Below are 14965 nucleotides of genomic sequence, written 5' to 3'. Positions count from 1 at the left end.
GGGGTAGTTCTCCCAGTCCTGATATGACATAGAAGACAATATACAAAAAGGAGCGGTATATGAATGAGACGTTGTTAGGAAGATGGCGATGTTAGGAAAAAGGCGGTGCTAGGAAGAGGGTCTGTGTTAGGAAGAGGGTCTGTGCTAGGAAGAGGGGCTGTGCTAGGAAGAGGGGCTGTGCTAGGAAGTGGGGGCGGTGCTAGGAAGATGGGCGACGGTAGGAAAAGGAATGGTTTCAGGATAGCAGTCAGTGCGTGAGGCACAAACATTTCTGGGTATTGCTAAAACAAACCTCACTCTTCCCCATACTTTGTTAAATGTGGGTGCTCATCTGTACACTCAAGGTCGCCGGGACACACACACACACACACACACACACACACACACACACACACACACACACACACACACACACACACACACACAAAGCGCTTCTAGCGAAAATACATATTTAAGTGTTAAAGAAATGCAGTGCTTTAAGGAGGATAGCAAAGATGAACAAGAAAGACGTCATGGCGGCTTCCTGGGAGTCCTGGTTAAGGACTTCAACCAATCAATCTCCCCTTATTTGGAAAGAATAATTTCTGGGAATACTGCAATAAAGACTCGCGTCACAAACTAAATAGTGACGATCCCTGTAACAGGAGCTCCAGACTTTCCAAGTCTTGCTGCTCTGTTTGATTTGATAAAGTTCCATTATGTAGGCGAAACATCGTCAGAGAAGGTTGCATTTGTCTCCCCTCACCAGCATGCTGCTCGTCTGTGGGGCCCACCAACACCGCCGCGTCTCCACAAAACTACTTAGTATTGTAGAACACATGCAAAAAGATCCAACATTGTCATTACATCACGTTTCACCCTGCACAGATCTTTATCAACTCTACAACAGAAAGTTGGCTCTCTTGCATGTGCTATTGCAAGGTGGTTGACTCCTCCCTCTCACTACATTCAGCAACCTTCCCCCCCCAAAGGGACGGCAGTTTTCGAATGCATTCTAACTTGTGGATTTCTGCCCGATCAAAACATCTACAAAATAAAATGAGAATGTGTTGACCCACCTAGCAAGTGCCTTGTATCAACACAACCTAATGCGCCAGACATGTCACGTCCAAGGCATCCTAATTGGGTCCTACATGGGTCACAGGTACAGTGGATCCTACATGGGTCACAGGTACAGTGGATCCTACATGGGGTCACAGTGGGCACTACAGAACCGAGAGTTTGAGGAAGCAACAGTGTCAACCCACGAGGACATTCACCTTTATATTCATTAAAACATTTTCTTGGAAAGTAAACAGAGACACGCAGACGGTGTTAATTGTCTCTTTGTACCTAATATTATTCCACTCAAGTTCTGGGATGTGCGATCCACACACAATGTCAAATACTCTCTACATACAATTTCTTTACGTATACTATCTTTCTATACTTTATAAAATTTCTTTACGTATACTCATTAAAAGTTGCTTGCTGACATGTTTGTGCGAATGATCAACATTCTTAGGAATAATAATGTATCCCTGTAAACCACAACCTGATTCCACCGGAGAGAAAACAGTTTATTCTGGTTGTACCGGCGTCAACACCACAGCTCTGACTGTACTGGCGTCATCACCACAGTTCTGATTGTACTGGCGTCATCACCACAGTTCTGGCTGTACTGGCGTCATCACCACAGTTCTGGCTGTACCGGTATCATCACCACAGTTCTGGATGTACTGGCGTCATGCCCACGGGGATGGGGTATAAAAGTTGGCCACAAGCCGATAGATAGTGAATTTAAGGCATGCCCATGAACTATATCTGAGGCTATTCTATCATACCACCCCGGACGTTGTCCAAGCTTCCTCGTGGAGTGTCTATTCAACAAGTCTGTTCCTGTAGCTGGTCCATATATCCATCACAGCCTGATCGATGTGCTACGCTTCGTTATCGATGGAACTTTGTAAAGCCAAAGCTTCAGTGAGAGCGAAATGTTTATGTTAAATAACAGGCTTAAGCGCGCGAGGTTCAGGTGTGTAAACAACTACTACTACTACTACCACCTATAGCGTGGGACGGTTATCCTAATACAGTGATTATGTTATTCTTTACATCTCACTGTTTTCTTATACATAGTGTTTGTAATAGCTTGACAAAGCACCTGGAGAGCGAAACAAATGCCACACTAAAAATGACGCGGTAATTGCATGCGTGTCCTTTTACCTACAATGTATGTCAACATATGACCGAGCCGACGACTCGTGGTAAGAAGAAACTGCCTCAATGAAACTTTTCATTAATACGTTTTACTGAAAGTAGGCTTTTTATGAAGACTTGATAAACCCCATTACTACCATTAAAATTACCACCACTGACAGGTTGTGTAAAACGTATGCAGACCAAGCTTTTATTAGGAAGCCGTTTCGCTGTGTAGAACATTATAAAGCTCAACACAGAGCGAAACGTTGTTCCAATAAAATCTATTCTGTCTTCAACATAGCTAGTTCACTTCTAGGCAATGTGTTAATGTGCCAGATCAGCCAGGCTGTTGCTGGCCCATACTAATTTCCATACAAGGTTCTAATCGTCAATTTCTAACAGTTTCAAGCAAGCTTACAAATATTATCTTCTTTATTCTAAATTACGTTATGACACCCGTAAAAAAAAATAATTTAACCACAACACGTAAATCAAGAGGGAAAAAACGCTGCTATCTGGCAATGAGGTGGCCGAATATAAGCAGGAAGCGTGCATATATGTACGGTCACTAGTGTTAAGATGGGTGGAGTGTGACGCTTAGTGACGTCAATGGTTGAGTCAGCAGAGATATTCCGCAAACGTCTTTTGTCTGTCATTGGTTGTGTCAAACGAAAAGACAGCACGTTGACTCTACCATTATATTATACCACTGACTCCACAAACGTCTCTTGTCTGTCAATGGTCGAGTCCGGCTTTCGGAAAACCAGAGACCACGTCTCGTACCATTATCTGCTCCCTGGAGTCCTACGACATACACAACTATATTAATTCACACCTCGCAATACATTATCGTAATACGTAACCACAAACCCTATTTTCTGTCTACTCTATCACCCAGATATACAAATATTTTCCTAGCTATAACAACAAATATTTAACGTCTCCCTTTGGTAAATCTTCCTACTTTAACGTTGTATTAAACTAACAGTACATCACAACAACAACACTCATCTTACCTTAATGTTGTACTAAACTAATAATACATCACAACAACAACACTCACCTTACCTTAATGTTGTACTAAACTAATATCACAACAACAACACTCATCTTACCTTAATGTTGTACTAAACTAATAATACATCACAACAACAACAATCACCTTACCTTAATGTTGTACTAAACTAATAATACATCACAACAACAACAATCATCTTAATGTTGTACTAAACTAATAATACATCACAACAACAACAATCATCTTATCTTAATGTTGTATTAAGTTAAGATACACAACCTCTGCCCACAGGAAAAATATATTAGTCCACAAAAGGAGAGCAAACATCATGGGAATTACTCACCTGGTGTGATGACTAATGAATGACCAGGTGAGAGATATGACTGGGGCTTCCACCTTCCTTCCTTCCCTCCCTCCTTCCTTCCTTCTCTCCCTCCCTCCGTCACCCCACCCTTCCCTCACACATCACCACCAAATGTCTACCTTAATCTGCTGCTAAAGTATGTCCTTACAAAACCTCAGGATGGTTATAGAGATGCAGATGTAGTGATGTTATAGTATCTTGAGTGTTTTCTGCCCATGTTGGTGTATTGTGTAAAATAAGACACCAACATTAATACTATATTGCAAATGTTAGGTGTTCTCTACCTATGTTGGTACATTGTGGGGAGACACCAACAATAATATGTATGGGACAGTGTATATCTTCCAGTATGACTAACGTGTGTTCTAGTTGTCTGGCTTTGACTAGCCATGTAAAACAATCAACAACAACAAAATAAAAAGGCGTATCCTCCTGCCTTAGTTCCTCCTCGTCATCATCTCCACCTGTGTTTCCTAATGTGTACAAATGATGGCGGACATGAGGCCTCGCCCCAGCATCCTTTACTCCATGAGGATACCTAATAGATACAGCCCTCACAGCGCTAAGTAATTTATACTAACAATATTATCAAGTATGGTAACTTGCTGATGGCATGATGATAATCTGTAAATGACATGAAAATAACCCGTTAGCGACGTATTGATAACATGTTGGTGACGTATTGATAACATGTTCGTGATGCTTTGATAACCTGTCGGTGGCGTCACTGGTCTGCCGTACCCCACCCCACCCCGGAACTAAATACGTTGTATTTACTAACCTGTTGTTGGTTAAACTGCTGGTCTTGTTGAAATCTTTTGATACGGTTTTGGAAGTCCATAACCTCGCCGCTACCGCCACCGGGGCCTCCCTCCCCAGATTCGCCCGACATCTGTGGGACAAAAGAAGAAACACTCAAGTCAACAATAGTTCAGTGTTCAGAAAAGCCAGGGAAAGAACATGCCAAGTATCCGTGAAAGTGATCTGAAGTTTCAATTACTCAACATATTTGACATGTATCTCACACAAACGACATGTGTCCGGTATGATTTACAGGGTTCTCACACAACGAAAAAAAAATATTCCCATATAACTGACATGGTTCTCACACAAACGTAAAAAAAAATATTATCTTGAGCGTCACTAAACACTCATTGATAACCCGAGATTCAGTGCAACCAATGTGAAATACAATGACTCACTTACCAAATATGAAATACAAACACTGACTCACCAAACATACTGGTAAAAGACTGACTGACTCACTCGCCAAATATAAAATACAATGATTCACCAAATATTAACCACAATGACACGCCAGATATGAACTATCTTTGACTTTGTGATATACCTGTGACAGGTTTCGAGAATTTTTTCTACCTCGCAGCCCCGGTCAGGGACCTTCGAAAACAGTATAATCTTGAAATTAAAAGGTCACTGAAATAATTGAAAGAGGCTTAGAATATCCTGATTCCTGAAACACACACACACTAGCAGCAGAACAATTAAGATTAACTTAATTAAGAGTGACATTCAGGAGGCTAAACACTGCTTCCTACGTGCGAACCATGCAGAAGCAAACAGCACCTGTACGGACGCCTCACTTCAAGTTTACAGCTGAAGACATCCATAGTAAGCAGAGTAATTATGAGACCTAAAAAGTCTCCTTGGCTTAAATCTGAAAGTCTGAAGTCTACCCGTGTAAAAACTCTTCAATATAATTTAAAGCCCAAAACCTCGTTTAAAACGAACCGATACTTGAGAAAACCCAAAGGCGTGAGATTGAAGTGGGCGGAGCTAACCATGTAAAATGGGAGTTAGAGCTATGTTTACAAGGGGAGATATGCTCATGACATACAAAAATACTCTGAGGCATGGATAATCTCATCTGAGAAGAAACTAGTACCAAGGACATGTTACAACTTACACATCCAAATGAGCCAAAGGAATATAGAAAAAGTCAACATGAGAATTATGATGAACTTGATTGAGCTGACCAATATCAATGGAAGCAGATTAAAATATACACGACAAGATACTCACATTAGCTGGATGAAAGAGATCAGCAGCTAGAGCTCAACAACTCCCTAACCTCGGGAAACTACTAGAGCAGTCACTACAGGTGGTTCACCATTGTTGGTGACCACCCGGGCTTGTGTACTGACCTTGAGGCATTACAGGTAGCCTTACTAATGTTGACTACCCAAGCCACTGCACTGACCTTGACAGTTATTACAAGTGTAGCCACACTAGTGTTGGTGACTACTTAAGCTTCTGTACTGATCTTGATAGTCATTACAGGTGTTGCTACACTAGTGTTGGACTGACCTTAATATTCATTACAAGTATAGCCACACTAGTATGGAAGCAGATGACCATCTCGGTTCTACATGTTTTGAAACAACTTTCAGGTGTGGTATAGGGACACACTAACTTAAAATTCTTATTCCTGTTATCGTTAGTGTCATATTTCCAGGAAATGTTTAAAGTAATAGATTTGTGATTTTTTTCAGTTGCTCAGTAATCACGGTTATTTATCGGGGTTGCCTACTTTGTCGGATCCAGATAGTAGTAGTAGTCTACCTACCTACCTACCTACCTACCAGGAGTCTACCTGGAGGGTATTCCGGGGATCAACGCCCCCGCGGCCCGGTCCACGACCAGGCCTCGCTAGTAATAGTTTTGATATCTATGGAACACTGACCGCGTCGGTTACTCTGCGCTCACAGTCATGAAAGAAATACATGCAACACATAAAAGAAGGAAAAAAATATCAACAATAAAAGTAACCAACATAAGCACTCAACACACACTATCACACCAAGTTAAAATAACTAGCGTCAATTAAAAAAAAATATTAATGTTAAAATCTTTAAGTCAGATTCAGGTCACCGCCCTTGCTGGTACAATAAGTATATTATCTCTACAGAGTAAAGCTTTATGTTGCCTGCCAAGTACGCCCGTCAATTTGTGTGAAGTGTCCTGCACACCACTGCACGGTTATTATAAGCATCCTCACGTTTCCCCAGTTTACATCACAAAGTCTAACCATTTCCTCCTAAGCTCCAGTTATGAATTTAAATCAAAACAAGAGGTTTCCAAGACACCTCGAGTAAGCCATGGCAAGAAAGGCTTCACTAATTGGAAGCCCTGAATAAACAAAGGAACGAGGTAAACACTATGAACAGTTTCAGGAGTATTTATGATCGGGTCACATAGTAATAGTATTAGTTAACAGACGGGGCCAGGAACTACGACTTAACCCCTGCAAGTAACACAGGTGATCATGTACCCTACAGCCTCATACTCACCGGGTTGGAGGACGCCACAACATTGCAAAAAGTTATCTTGAAGTATCAGCAACAGCAGTAGCACCAACAGAACTAAGGAAGACTTTCAAGTTTTATCCTGGAAAGTAAAGCAAATTTTGTCCTATCCTGGGGTAAGGGAGATCCTATCCAGGCGAGGGGAAGAGGCCGTCTGCGTACAGGATAGAAGCCTATTGATTCACCAAGGGGAGGAGCCTGTAGCCATGCACCCACCCACCTCAATACTCTCTCGAAGTGTAGGCCACGCTGCTGCTACCACCTCCCCTCCCGGTACGCATCCCAGGAACACGATACACCCCAAGAGCACGACACACCTATCACGACACATCCCAGGAGCATGACACTCCATCACGACACACCCCAGGGACACATTACATGTTGCAGTTAAATTCATAAAGTCCTAGTGTGTGCATCTGATGTTATGTCCTTATTACTAAAGGACCAACTGATGAATGAGACATGTACGTCATCTGGGGTATCTTTACTAAGAGATGTTTCGACCACCAGGGGCTTTATCAGTCTAATACAGAGACATGAGAGTTATATACGGGGTAACGCTGGCAAGGGAGGGGATGATGAGAAGAGAGAATGAAGGGGAAAAGGCGGAAGCAAAGGCGGTTAAGGAGGGAGGATGGGAAACATGCTATCAAAAACAGTTAACTTCTGCCTGTAGCAGCAGCGCAGCAAGCCAGAAGGTCAGCTGTGGGTGTGGCCTTGTCACGCAAGGTCACGTCACGTTAGATTTAGGTCACCTGAATGTAGCGCAAATGTGTAGGAGTTACCTCTCAGCTTATAAGATACTTTCAATATTTTTGTCACATTGTATTTCTGATAAAGCCTATTGTTACTTTCTCCCACTTCCACTGTGTTGCTTGTTTTTACCGGTATATAACCTTTTATCACGAATGCACCACTCAACCTTCTCAGCTAATGTAACTAGCAAAAACCTAGTTCTATATCAAGTTGCAGAAACCTAGTGGTATTAAATTTACAGAAACCTAGTGGTATTTATTTTGCCTAGTCTGGAAACAAGTTAACATAGCTCTGTTTTCTTGCTGGTAAATCCTTTATGTTAATTATGAATATTACTGAAGCTAGTAGTGAACATGTGTGTGCTAGTTTTTTTCAGTACACTTAAGTAGTATCCAGGTACAAACCCTGTTATAAGATAAGTTGTTAGAGTTAAATTGCCAAATTATGGATGTATTGCTTTCTCGGTCACAAAGAAAGATAGACAGAGAGGGGAAGAATGTGTTTTCCTACGGCTAGAGATGAGAAACAGACACTGCATACAACAACAACGAGCGTGTCACTGAGGTGCTAGGAATTAAACTTGCGAGATGATGAAGACTTTATCCTTAGTTATTAACCCCGTTAGGTTAATAACGCAGGATAACCCAATAAAGTCAAGCAGTTAGCTTTATTTCAATTAAGAAATCCTTAGGTCATTCCCAAAGATCAGACCCATATCAGTCAACAAATTAATACCTTAACAATTTACTGCTAGGTGAAAAGGGGCAGCAGGTGTTTGGAAACTTGCCCTTATGATTGTGAGCTACAAGATGTTTTAAAATATATGTTTTCCCACATATTTTTGACTATATTATATATATATCATCCCACAGTATAAACATTATTTAATATATCGGAAAGCTCCAGTCAACATTCATTATATCTAAACTTATATTATCTGCCATTATGAGCTGTTTCCTTCTCCACCTTCCTCTCCTTTGCTCCTCCCCCAGTACCCAGCCCCTGCATTCAGCCCCCAGCACTCAGCCTGCAGCACACGTCCTTGAAGGTTTGTTTGTATCAATGATACCTACCGTCTCCTCCACTTTTTTCTTCCCCTTCCTTCCCACTTCCTCTCCCCTCTTCTCCCTTAATCATGTACCTCTCTCTTCTCCTCCCTGCATTCCTGTAGTATGTGAACCATCCTGTGTGATGGAATATGACAGGCAATGTTCCATCTTTTCTCTCATCTTACCAATATTATGCTTATTCTAGAGTCAGCGATATGTGCAACAATGTTTCTAAATATCTGATGTGAAGTGAAAACCACATGGTGTGTGTAGACTACAATTAAAGTATACAGAGTTTGGAATTTTTATATGGTGTAAAGTGGGGAGAGGGGTGACAAAGAAGGGGTGAGGGAGAGTAGGAGGGAAGGAAAGTCTAAGGGGAAGGAGGGTAGGCAGGTAGTCTTGAAACTTCAAGAACACTTTGAGCGGGTCATTTCGTTCTTTTGGCAATAAAAAATAAATAGAACAGCAAAGGAAAAATTACAAGCAATAAAAAAATTAGTAACCTAAAACAATTAACAAACAATAAAAAATACTGTGAATAAAGCACAAAATAAATACAATCACACCAAGTTAAAATAACCAGCGTCAGTTAAAAAAATAAATTGTTAATTTTAAAAAGCTGCTTCTAAAAGTTCCCCGAGGTCCCTACAGGCACATCGGTAATTATAATAATCAACATATAAACGATAGAAGAGTGAAGTGATAAGGGTGTAGTGGCAGGTTGAGTACATGGGTAGGGAGAGAGTAGTTGTAAGGAGAGTGCAGTGGAGAGGAGGCTGGAGTAAGGGAAGGAAGGGTTGAGAAGGAAAGAGGACAGAGGGGTGCCGACCTTCGTGAGTAGTGAACATGTATCACAGTATTGTCCAGGGCCCTGCACACCACCCCGCTATTGTCTACACTCTATAACTCCAGATTATACGACGAAAGTACACGCACGCGCACCCCCCCTTCCCCCCCACACACTAGAGCAATACTTTTGTCAATATTATAATACTTAGCCAGTATTGGCACATTAAAGGGAGGGTCAATATTAGCTTTACAAACAGCCCGGAAGTATATTACAGTACTAACCCTTTAGTAATATGTACACTCAGCACCACCTGTGTAATCACCTGAGCAAGTAATGTTCCCGGAGTGATGCATGCCCCAGGGGCGGCTACCTGGGAGGTGGGTGTGAACTGGTTAAATGAAAGTGGTGGGTAGTACAGTACCTGATGGAAAATGGAGAAATGGTAAGGTAGATGGACGCAGGTAGGATATTAGTGAAGAGGAAGAAGGAAATTTCAAAACTGTGATGCGACAAAATCAGCTCGTTTCAAACCCAGCCCTATTTAAGGTGTACTAACACCCCCTGGGATGTACCACCCATAACAGTCAACTAACACCCAGGTACCTACTTACTGCTAGGTGAACAGGGCTCAACAGGTGCAAGAAAAACTGTTCAACATTTCCACCCGTATCGGGAATCGAATCACGGTATGCCAGCTGAGAACGCTACCAACTGAGCCACTATGTAGTGAAAGATTCTACCCTCACAGGTTGTTCCAGTAGATGGTTTAAGCCCTGCCTCTTTCTCTTCCCTGGTGTGACTTCCCTCGCAAAATCTATTCTTCTTACCCCTAGTCTATCCCATCTCCCTAGTTTAACCCCCAGAATATTTATGAAAAAGCAAGTAACTCTCACAGGCGTACGGTCCCCACCCCCACCATACACCCTCGAGTATCTGTGTGGACACACACACACACACACAATATTTACATAAGTACACTGCAAAACAAGAATAACCCACAAGGTTAAAATATCCCACTTATATAAGATAAAAAAAATATTAATATTAAAAAAGAGTTAAGAAAACATGGGAGTGCGTGCGTCTTACTCAGTGTAAAACAGTGTGTTCACTAGCAGCAGGCCCATCCTGTCAAGGTTGTCTCTCGTAATTGATCCCAGACAGGTGTAATGCGACAAACACTGCTACCCCCTCCCTCCCTCCCTTCCTACCTTCCCTTCCACCCACACACACACACACATGTACCCTACTTGTGTATAAACTAGGATGTCACTAAAAACCTTATCTGATAATGATACGCTAAATCTTATCTAGCTTCCAAGTACCCGGATCGTATCATAAATATTTCTATCACAATAGTGATTAATTCAGTGATGGCATCACGAGGTATGCATTCTTCCCCTCATACCTTCCCCGTCCAGCCCACTCTATACACGAATAAGCAAACAAATAAGAAAAAAAAAACAAGAAAGATGGAAGACATGGTCATGATACAGAGACTGACATGTGAGAGACAGTCAGGCGGACACACATGGAAAAACCCAGACGATCCACAGCAATCGTAGGAATACAAAAACAATGGGAACCAAAACAGCGGGATGGGCTAGGAGGAGGAACTAGTGGAAACACTGTATACAGTCTCAGGACAAAGCAAGAAGAAAACAGCGCAGAGGCAGAGACTCGACCCTACCATTCACAAATAGGATCATCAAGTGGGGAACAAACAGCAACAGACTCGACCCCCTACCAGAAAGCTGCCACTAAGATTTATTGCAATTTTAATAAATGAAAAAAAAATCAAAGATAGATCATCGTGAGGTGCACAGTGCTCACGCAAGACCTCCTGGAATCTATCATTTATGTAAAGAAAACTAATGAAGCTGAGAGGTTTACCACAAAGTTGGTCCCAGAACTATATTACATGGGATGTGAAGATATTTATAAAATAAACTTTACATCAGTACAATTCGAAGGACTAGAGGAGACATCATCACATACAATACAATATTTACAAACTAGGCAAGGACAGAGATTAACAGGCTGACAATGAGTCAGTTCCATATCAGAAAGAAGTATTTCAGTGTGGGCAGTAAGGTAAGGGAGTGTAAGCAAGTACCATGTATAATGGCGGCAAGCACAATACGTAGATCAAACATGCAGGGAGAAGCCTAAAAGGGCCAGGAATTCCTACAGCAGACTATCAACGGATAAGACTCAAGAGAGGTCACAATTTTAGCATCTCCTGCTATTACATATTCATATTAATTCACAAGGAACACCATTCAGTGGAGACTTGTGGGCGACATATCTGTCACCGGGTTGAAGTATTTTTCTCCGGCAGGCGGGTGCGTGGGCCGGCTTTGTGAGCGCCCGGATACCGACGGTGGGTATCTCCGTCATTGTTCGCAGCAGAGATAACATTATCTGCCACGAGCCACCTCATACACTCATAACCCGGTACTAAATAAACACCTCATTACTCATTCTACCGCCAGGGAACCACTTCGCCTCATCCCTTAACCTTGATTACCTTTCTATCAACGTTTAAATTATTTTAGTGCGCTCCAAGGTAGTACTGCGATTTTCCAACTTAAATCATTTTTTTAATAAAAACAGACCGAGTTAATTGGTGCTTGCTTGTTAACCACTGGGAGCAGATCATAGAGTGTTTTGTGTGAAACATCTGCACTCGCTAAGTAACCTTCCCCTCCATGCAAAAGCTTTTCACGTAAGTACATAAAAGAATAAATAATTTCATAATAGGTTACAACGTCCAAAATTTAAAAAAAAAGGTGGACTACGTTAAAAAACTGGGATCTTAAAACCTTCCAAGGTCCGAGTGAACACCTTCATACCCAAGTGTACTAAAGCATAAACAATGTACAGACAATAAACATACGTAGCACAGTCATCAGCATGCAACACGCTGCAAAGAAAGGGGGGGGGGGCAGACAATTTGAAAGCAGGAATCGTCTCAGAGGCTACTGCTGTTACCTTTCATGAGTTTCGAGAGACCTTCTACTCCCGGAGCCCGGCCATGGACCAGGCTCCGGGCAACAGCCTGGTCAATCAAGCTGTTGCTGCTGAAGGCCCGCCGCCCCACATACCCATCACAGCCTGGTTGATCTGGCACTTGGTGAAGATACTTGTCCAGTTTTCTCCTGAAGACTTCTACACTTGCTCCGGCAATGTTTCTGATATCTTCTGGTAAGATGATGAATAATCTGGGGCCACGAATGTTGATACAGTGTTCCCTTATTGTGCCCACCGCAACCTTGCTTTTCACTGGGGTTATTTTGCACTTCCTCCCATATCTCTCGCTCCAGTATGTTATGGCAGTGTGCAGATTTGAGACCAGGCCCTCGAATACCTTCCAGATATATATTCTCTCTCTCTCTCTCTCTCTCTCTCTCTCTCTCTCTCTCTCTCTCTCTCTCTCTCTCTCTCTCTCTCTCTCTCTCCTCCGCTCTATTGAGTACATGTTTAAGAGTTTAAGGCGTTCCCAGTAATTCAAATGCTCTACTGGCTCTATGCGGGCCGTAAACGATTTCTATATATATGTTCAAGTTCTGATATTTTTCCTGCCTTGAAAGGGGCCGTCAACACTGAGCAACATTACAAATGAGGGAGCACTAGCGATTCGAAAAGTGTCACCACTGGTATTATTTCCCTAGTTTTGAAGGTTCTCAATACCCACCCCGTTATTCTCCTGGCTGTCGTGACCTCTGTCTTATTATATTCTTTGAAAGAAAGATCAGCTGACATAGTTATTCCCAAGTCTTTCACGTGTTCCATTCGTTCTATTTGATGATCCTCTTGAGTTTTGTATATAGTGTTCCTTTCGAGTTCTTCATTCTTTCCATACCTAAGTAGTTGGAACTTATCACCTTGAACGTCATGTTCTCCACTGTCCACTGGAAAACACTGCTTATATCTTCCTGTAATTTTTCAGTGTCTTCTACCTTAGTGACTTTCATGCTTATTTTAGTATCATCTGCAAATGATGATACAAAACTGTGACGGGTGTTTTATCAATATCTACTGTGAGGATGAGAAACAGCAGCTGTGCCAGGACAGTGCCTTGGGGAACTGAGCATTTTACCTCGTTGATGCTGGATTTTACTCTGTTTTCTACTACTTATTGTGTTGTGTGTGTTAGGAACCCGAAAATCCATCTGAAACTCACTAGAAATGCCGCTCCCCACTGAGGTTACATTTAGTTATGGAGCACATTCAAAATAGCATCCGCCTACATGCTATTACCTGAGACTTTGATATGTCTGCGGTACCGACAAGTTGGCACGTATTTGTGCCGGGCGTAGATATGGGCTAAGCACTCCTGGCTCTTCTGGACCACAGAATGGACAGGTGCATCCTGTGCTGAGCCAACATGGCACTCTAGGAGTCTGAAGAAAATGAACTGGAGCCCACTAAACCTTGCAGTGAAGAATATTACAAGACAAGAATATTACGAGTCAAGATAATGAACACTAAAGATTCGCTAGTAACCAGGCACAATACAAGTTCTCACCGAAGATCACCGTAAAGTTGCCAGACCCACACTCTTCGGCTATCAATAAAAACTTTGATTTTCGAAACAAACAGACTCGTGCTCAAAAAGTTGGTCAAGGTCAATACTGGGGTCCAGTACTCAGAGATCCCTTTCCATTGTCTACGAAGACATCTCTGGTACCTTGCAAAGCGGACAGGGAAAGATACCGACCTCCCTAGCATGTGACAACTAGGCCACACTATGGGACAACACGCAGCTGAATATAAAAGAGCAAGAGAACCTTGTTCCACTATTAGGAGTGCCTCTTTCTCCCCTCAGCAGCATAGACCGTAGAATAAACATACCCAGTGAAGGTAATATTTACACAGTAAAACCTCTGAACATTTCTTCTGTGTATACTGTGCAGAAAACGAGAAGAGGGAGCTCACCTTCCCCAGCAATCTTTGAGTGACCGTCTTCAGGTAGGGCAACATCAACCTTATGACACACCTGTGTGTCTTGGCTCAGTCTCTGATAGGTGTGTAGTAAGACCTCCTCCCCTCTCAAGCCACACGCCAACACTTACAATAATCTGACACACTAATCGTGACCCATATATGATAATCCTGAAATACACACGCGCGAGTCACTAACTCAACACATCGCCAGGCACTAACGTACCTCCCACCTTCCACCCTCACCTGCATCATCCTTGCAACTTGTCCTCGTTTTCATAAAAGTGATTTATATTTCACCCAAGTTGAAACTGAACTTATAGCCACGAAAACAAAGTAATATTCCTACACAGAACGCAAAATTACTTACTCCATTACTTAAATCATTTAAGCTAAGTTAGTGTAGGCTAGGTTAGTTCAGGTTAGTTTACATTAGGGAACTTATGGTAGGCCATTTACTTGCCATAACCTAATATAAACTAAGTGTAACACGCAAAACATCACTTCTGTAAGAAGTGCGTGCTGTGTGAGGCT

The 14965-nt window shown here is 42.1% G+C and overlaps 1 protein-coding gene across 20 annotated transcripts in view; it reads right to left on the bottom strand.

Annotated features, from left to right (window-relative positions):
- Sarm (sterile alpha and armadillo motif) overlaps positions 1–14965 on the bottom strand; it is a 500429-nt gene that overhangs the window by 87676 nt on the left and 397788 nt on the right. For all 20 annotated transcript variants that reach the window (XM_070087507.1, XM_070087508.1, XM_070087513.1 and 17 more), the window contains one exon: positions 4345–4455. In XM_070087507.1, the coding sequence (XP_069943608.1) occupies positions 4345–4455 (111 nt within the window). The remainder of the gene's footprint in view (positions 1–4344; positions 4456–14965) is intronic.

Source organism: Cherax quadricarinatus, chromosome 22, assembly GCF_038502225.1.
Source record: "Cherax quadricarinatus isolate ZL_2023a chromosome 22, ASM3850222v1, whole genome shotgun sequence".
Classification (NCBI taxonomy): Eukaryota; Metazoa; Arthropoda; class Malacostraca; order Decapoda; family Parastacidae; genus Cherax; species Cherax quadricarinatus.
The sequence above is the reverse complement of the archived record's forward strand: the minus strand, read 5'-3'. Positions and strand labels throughout refer to the sequence as shown.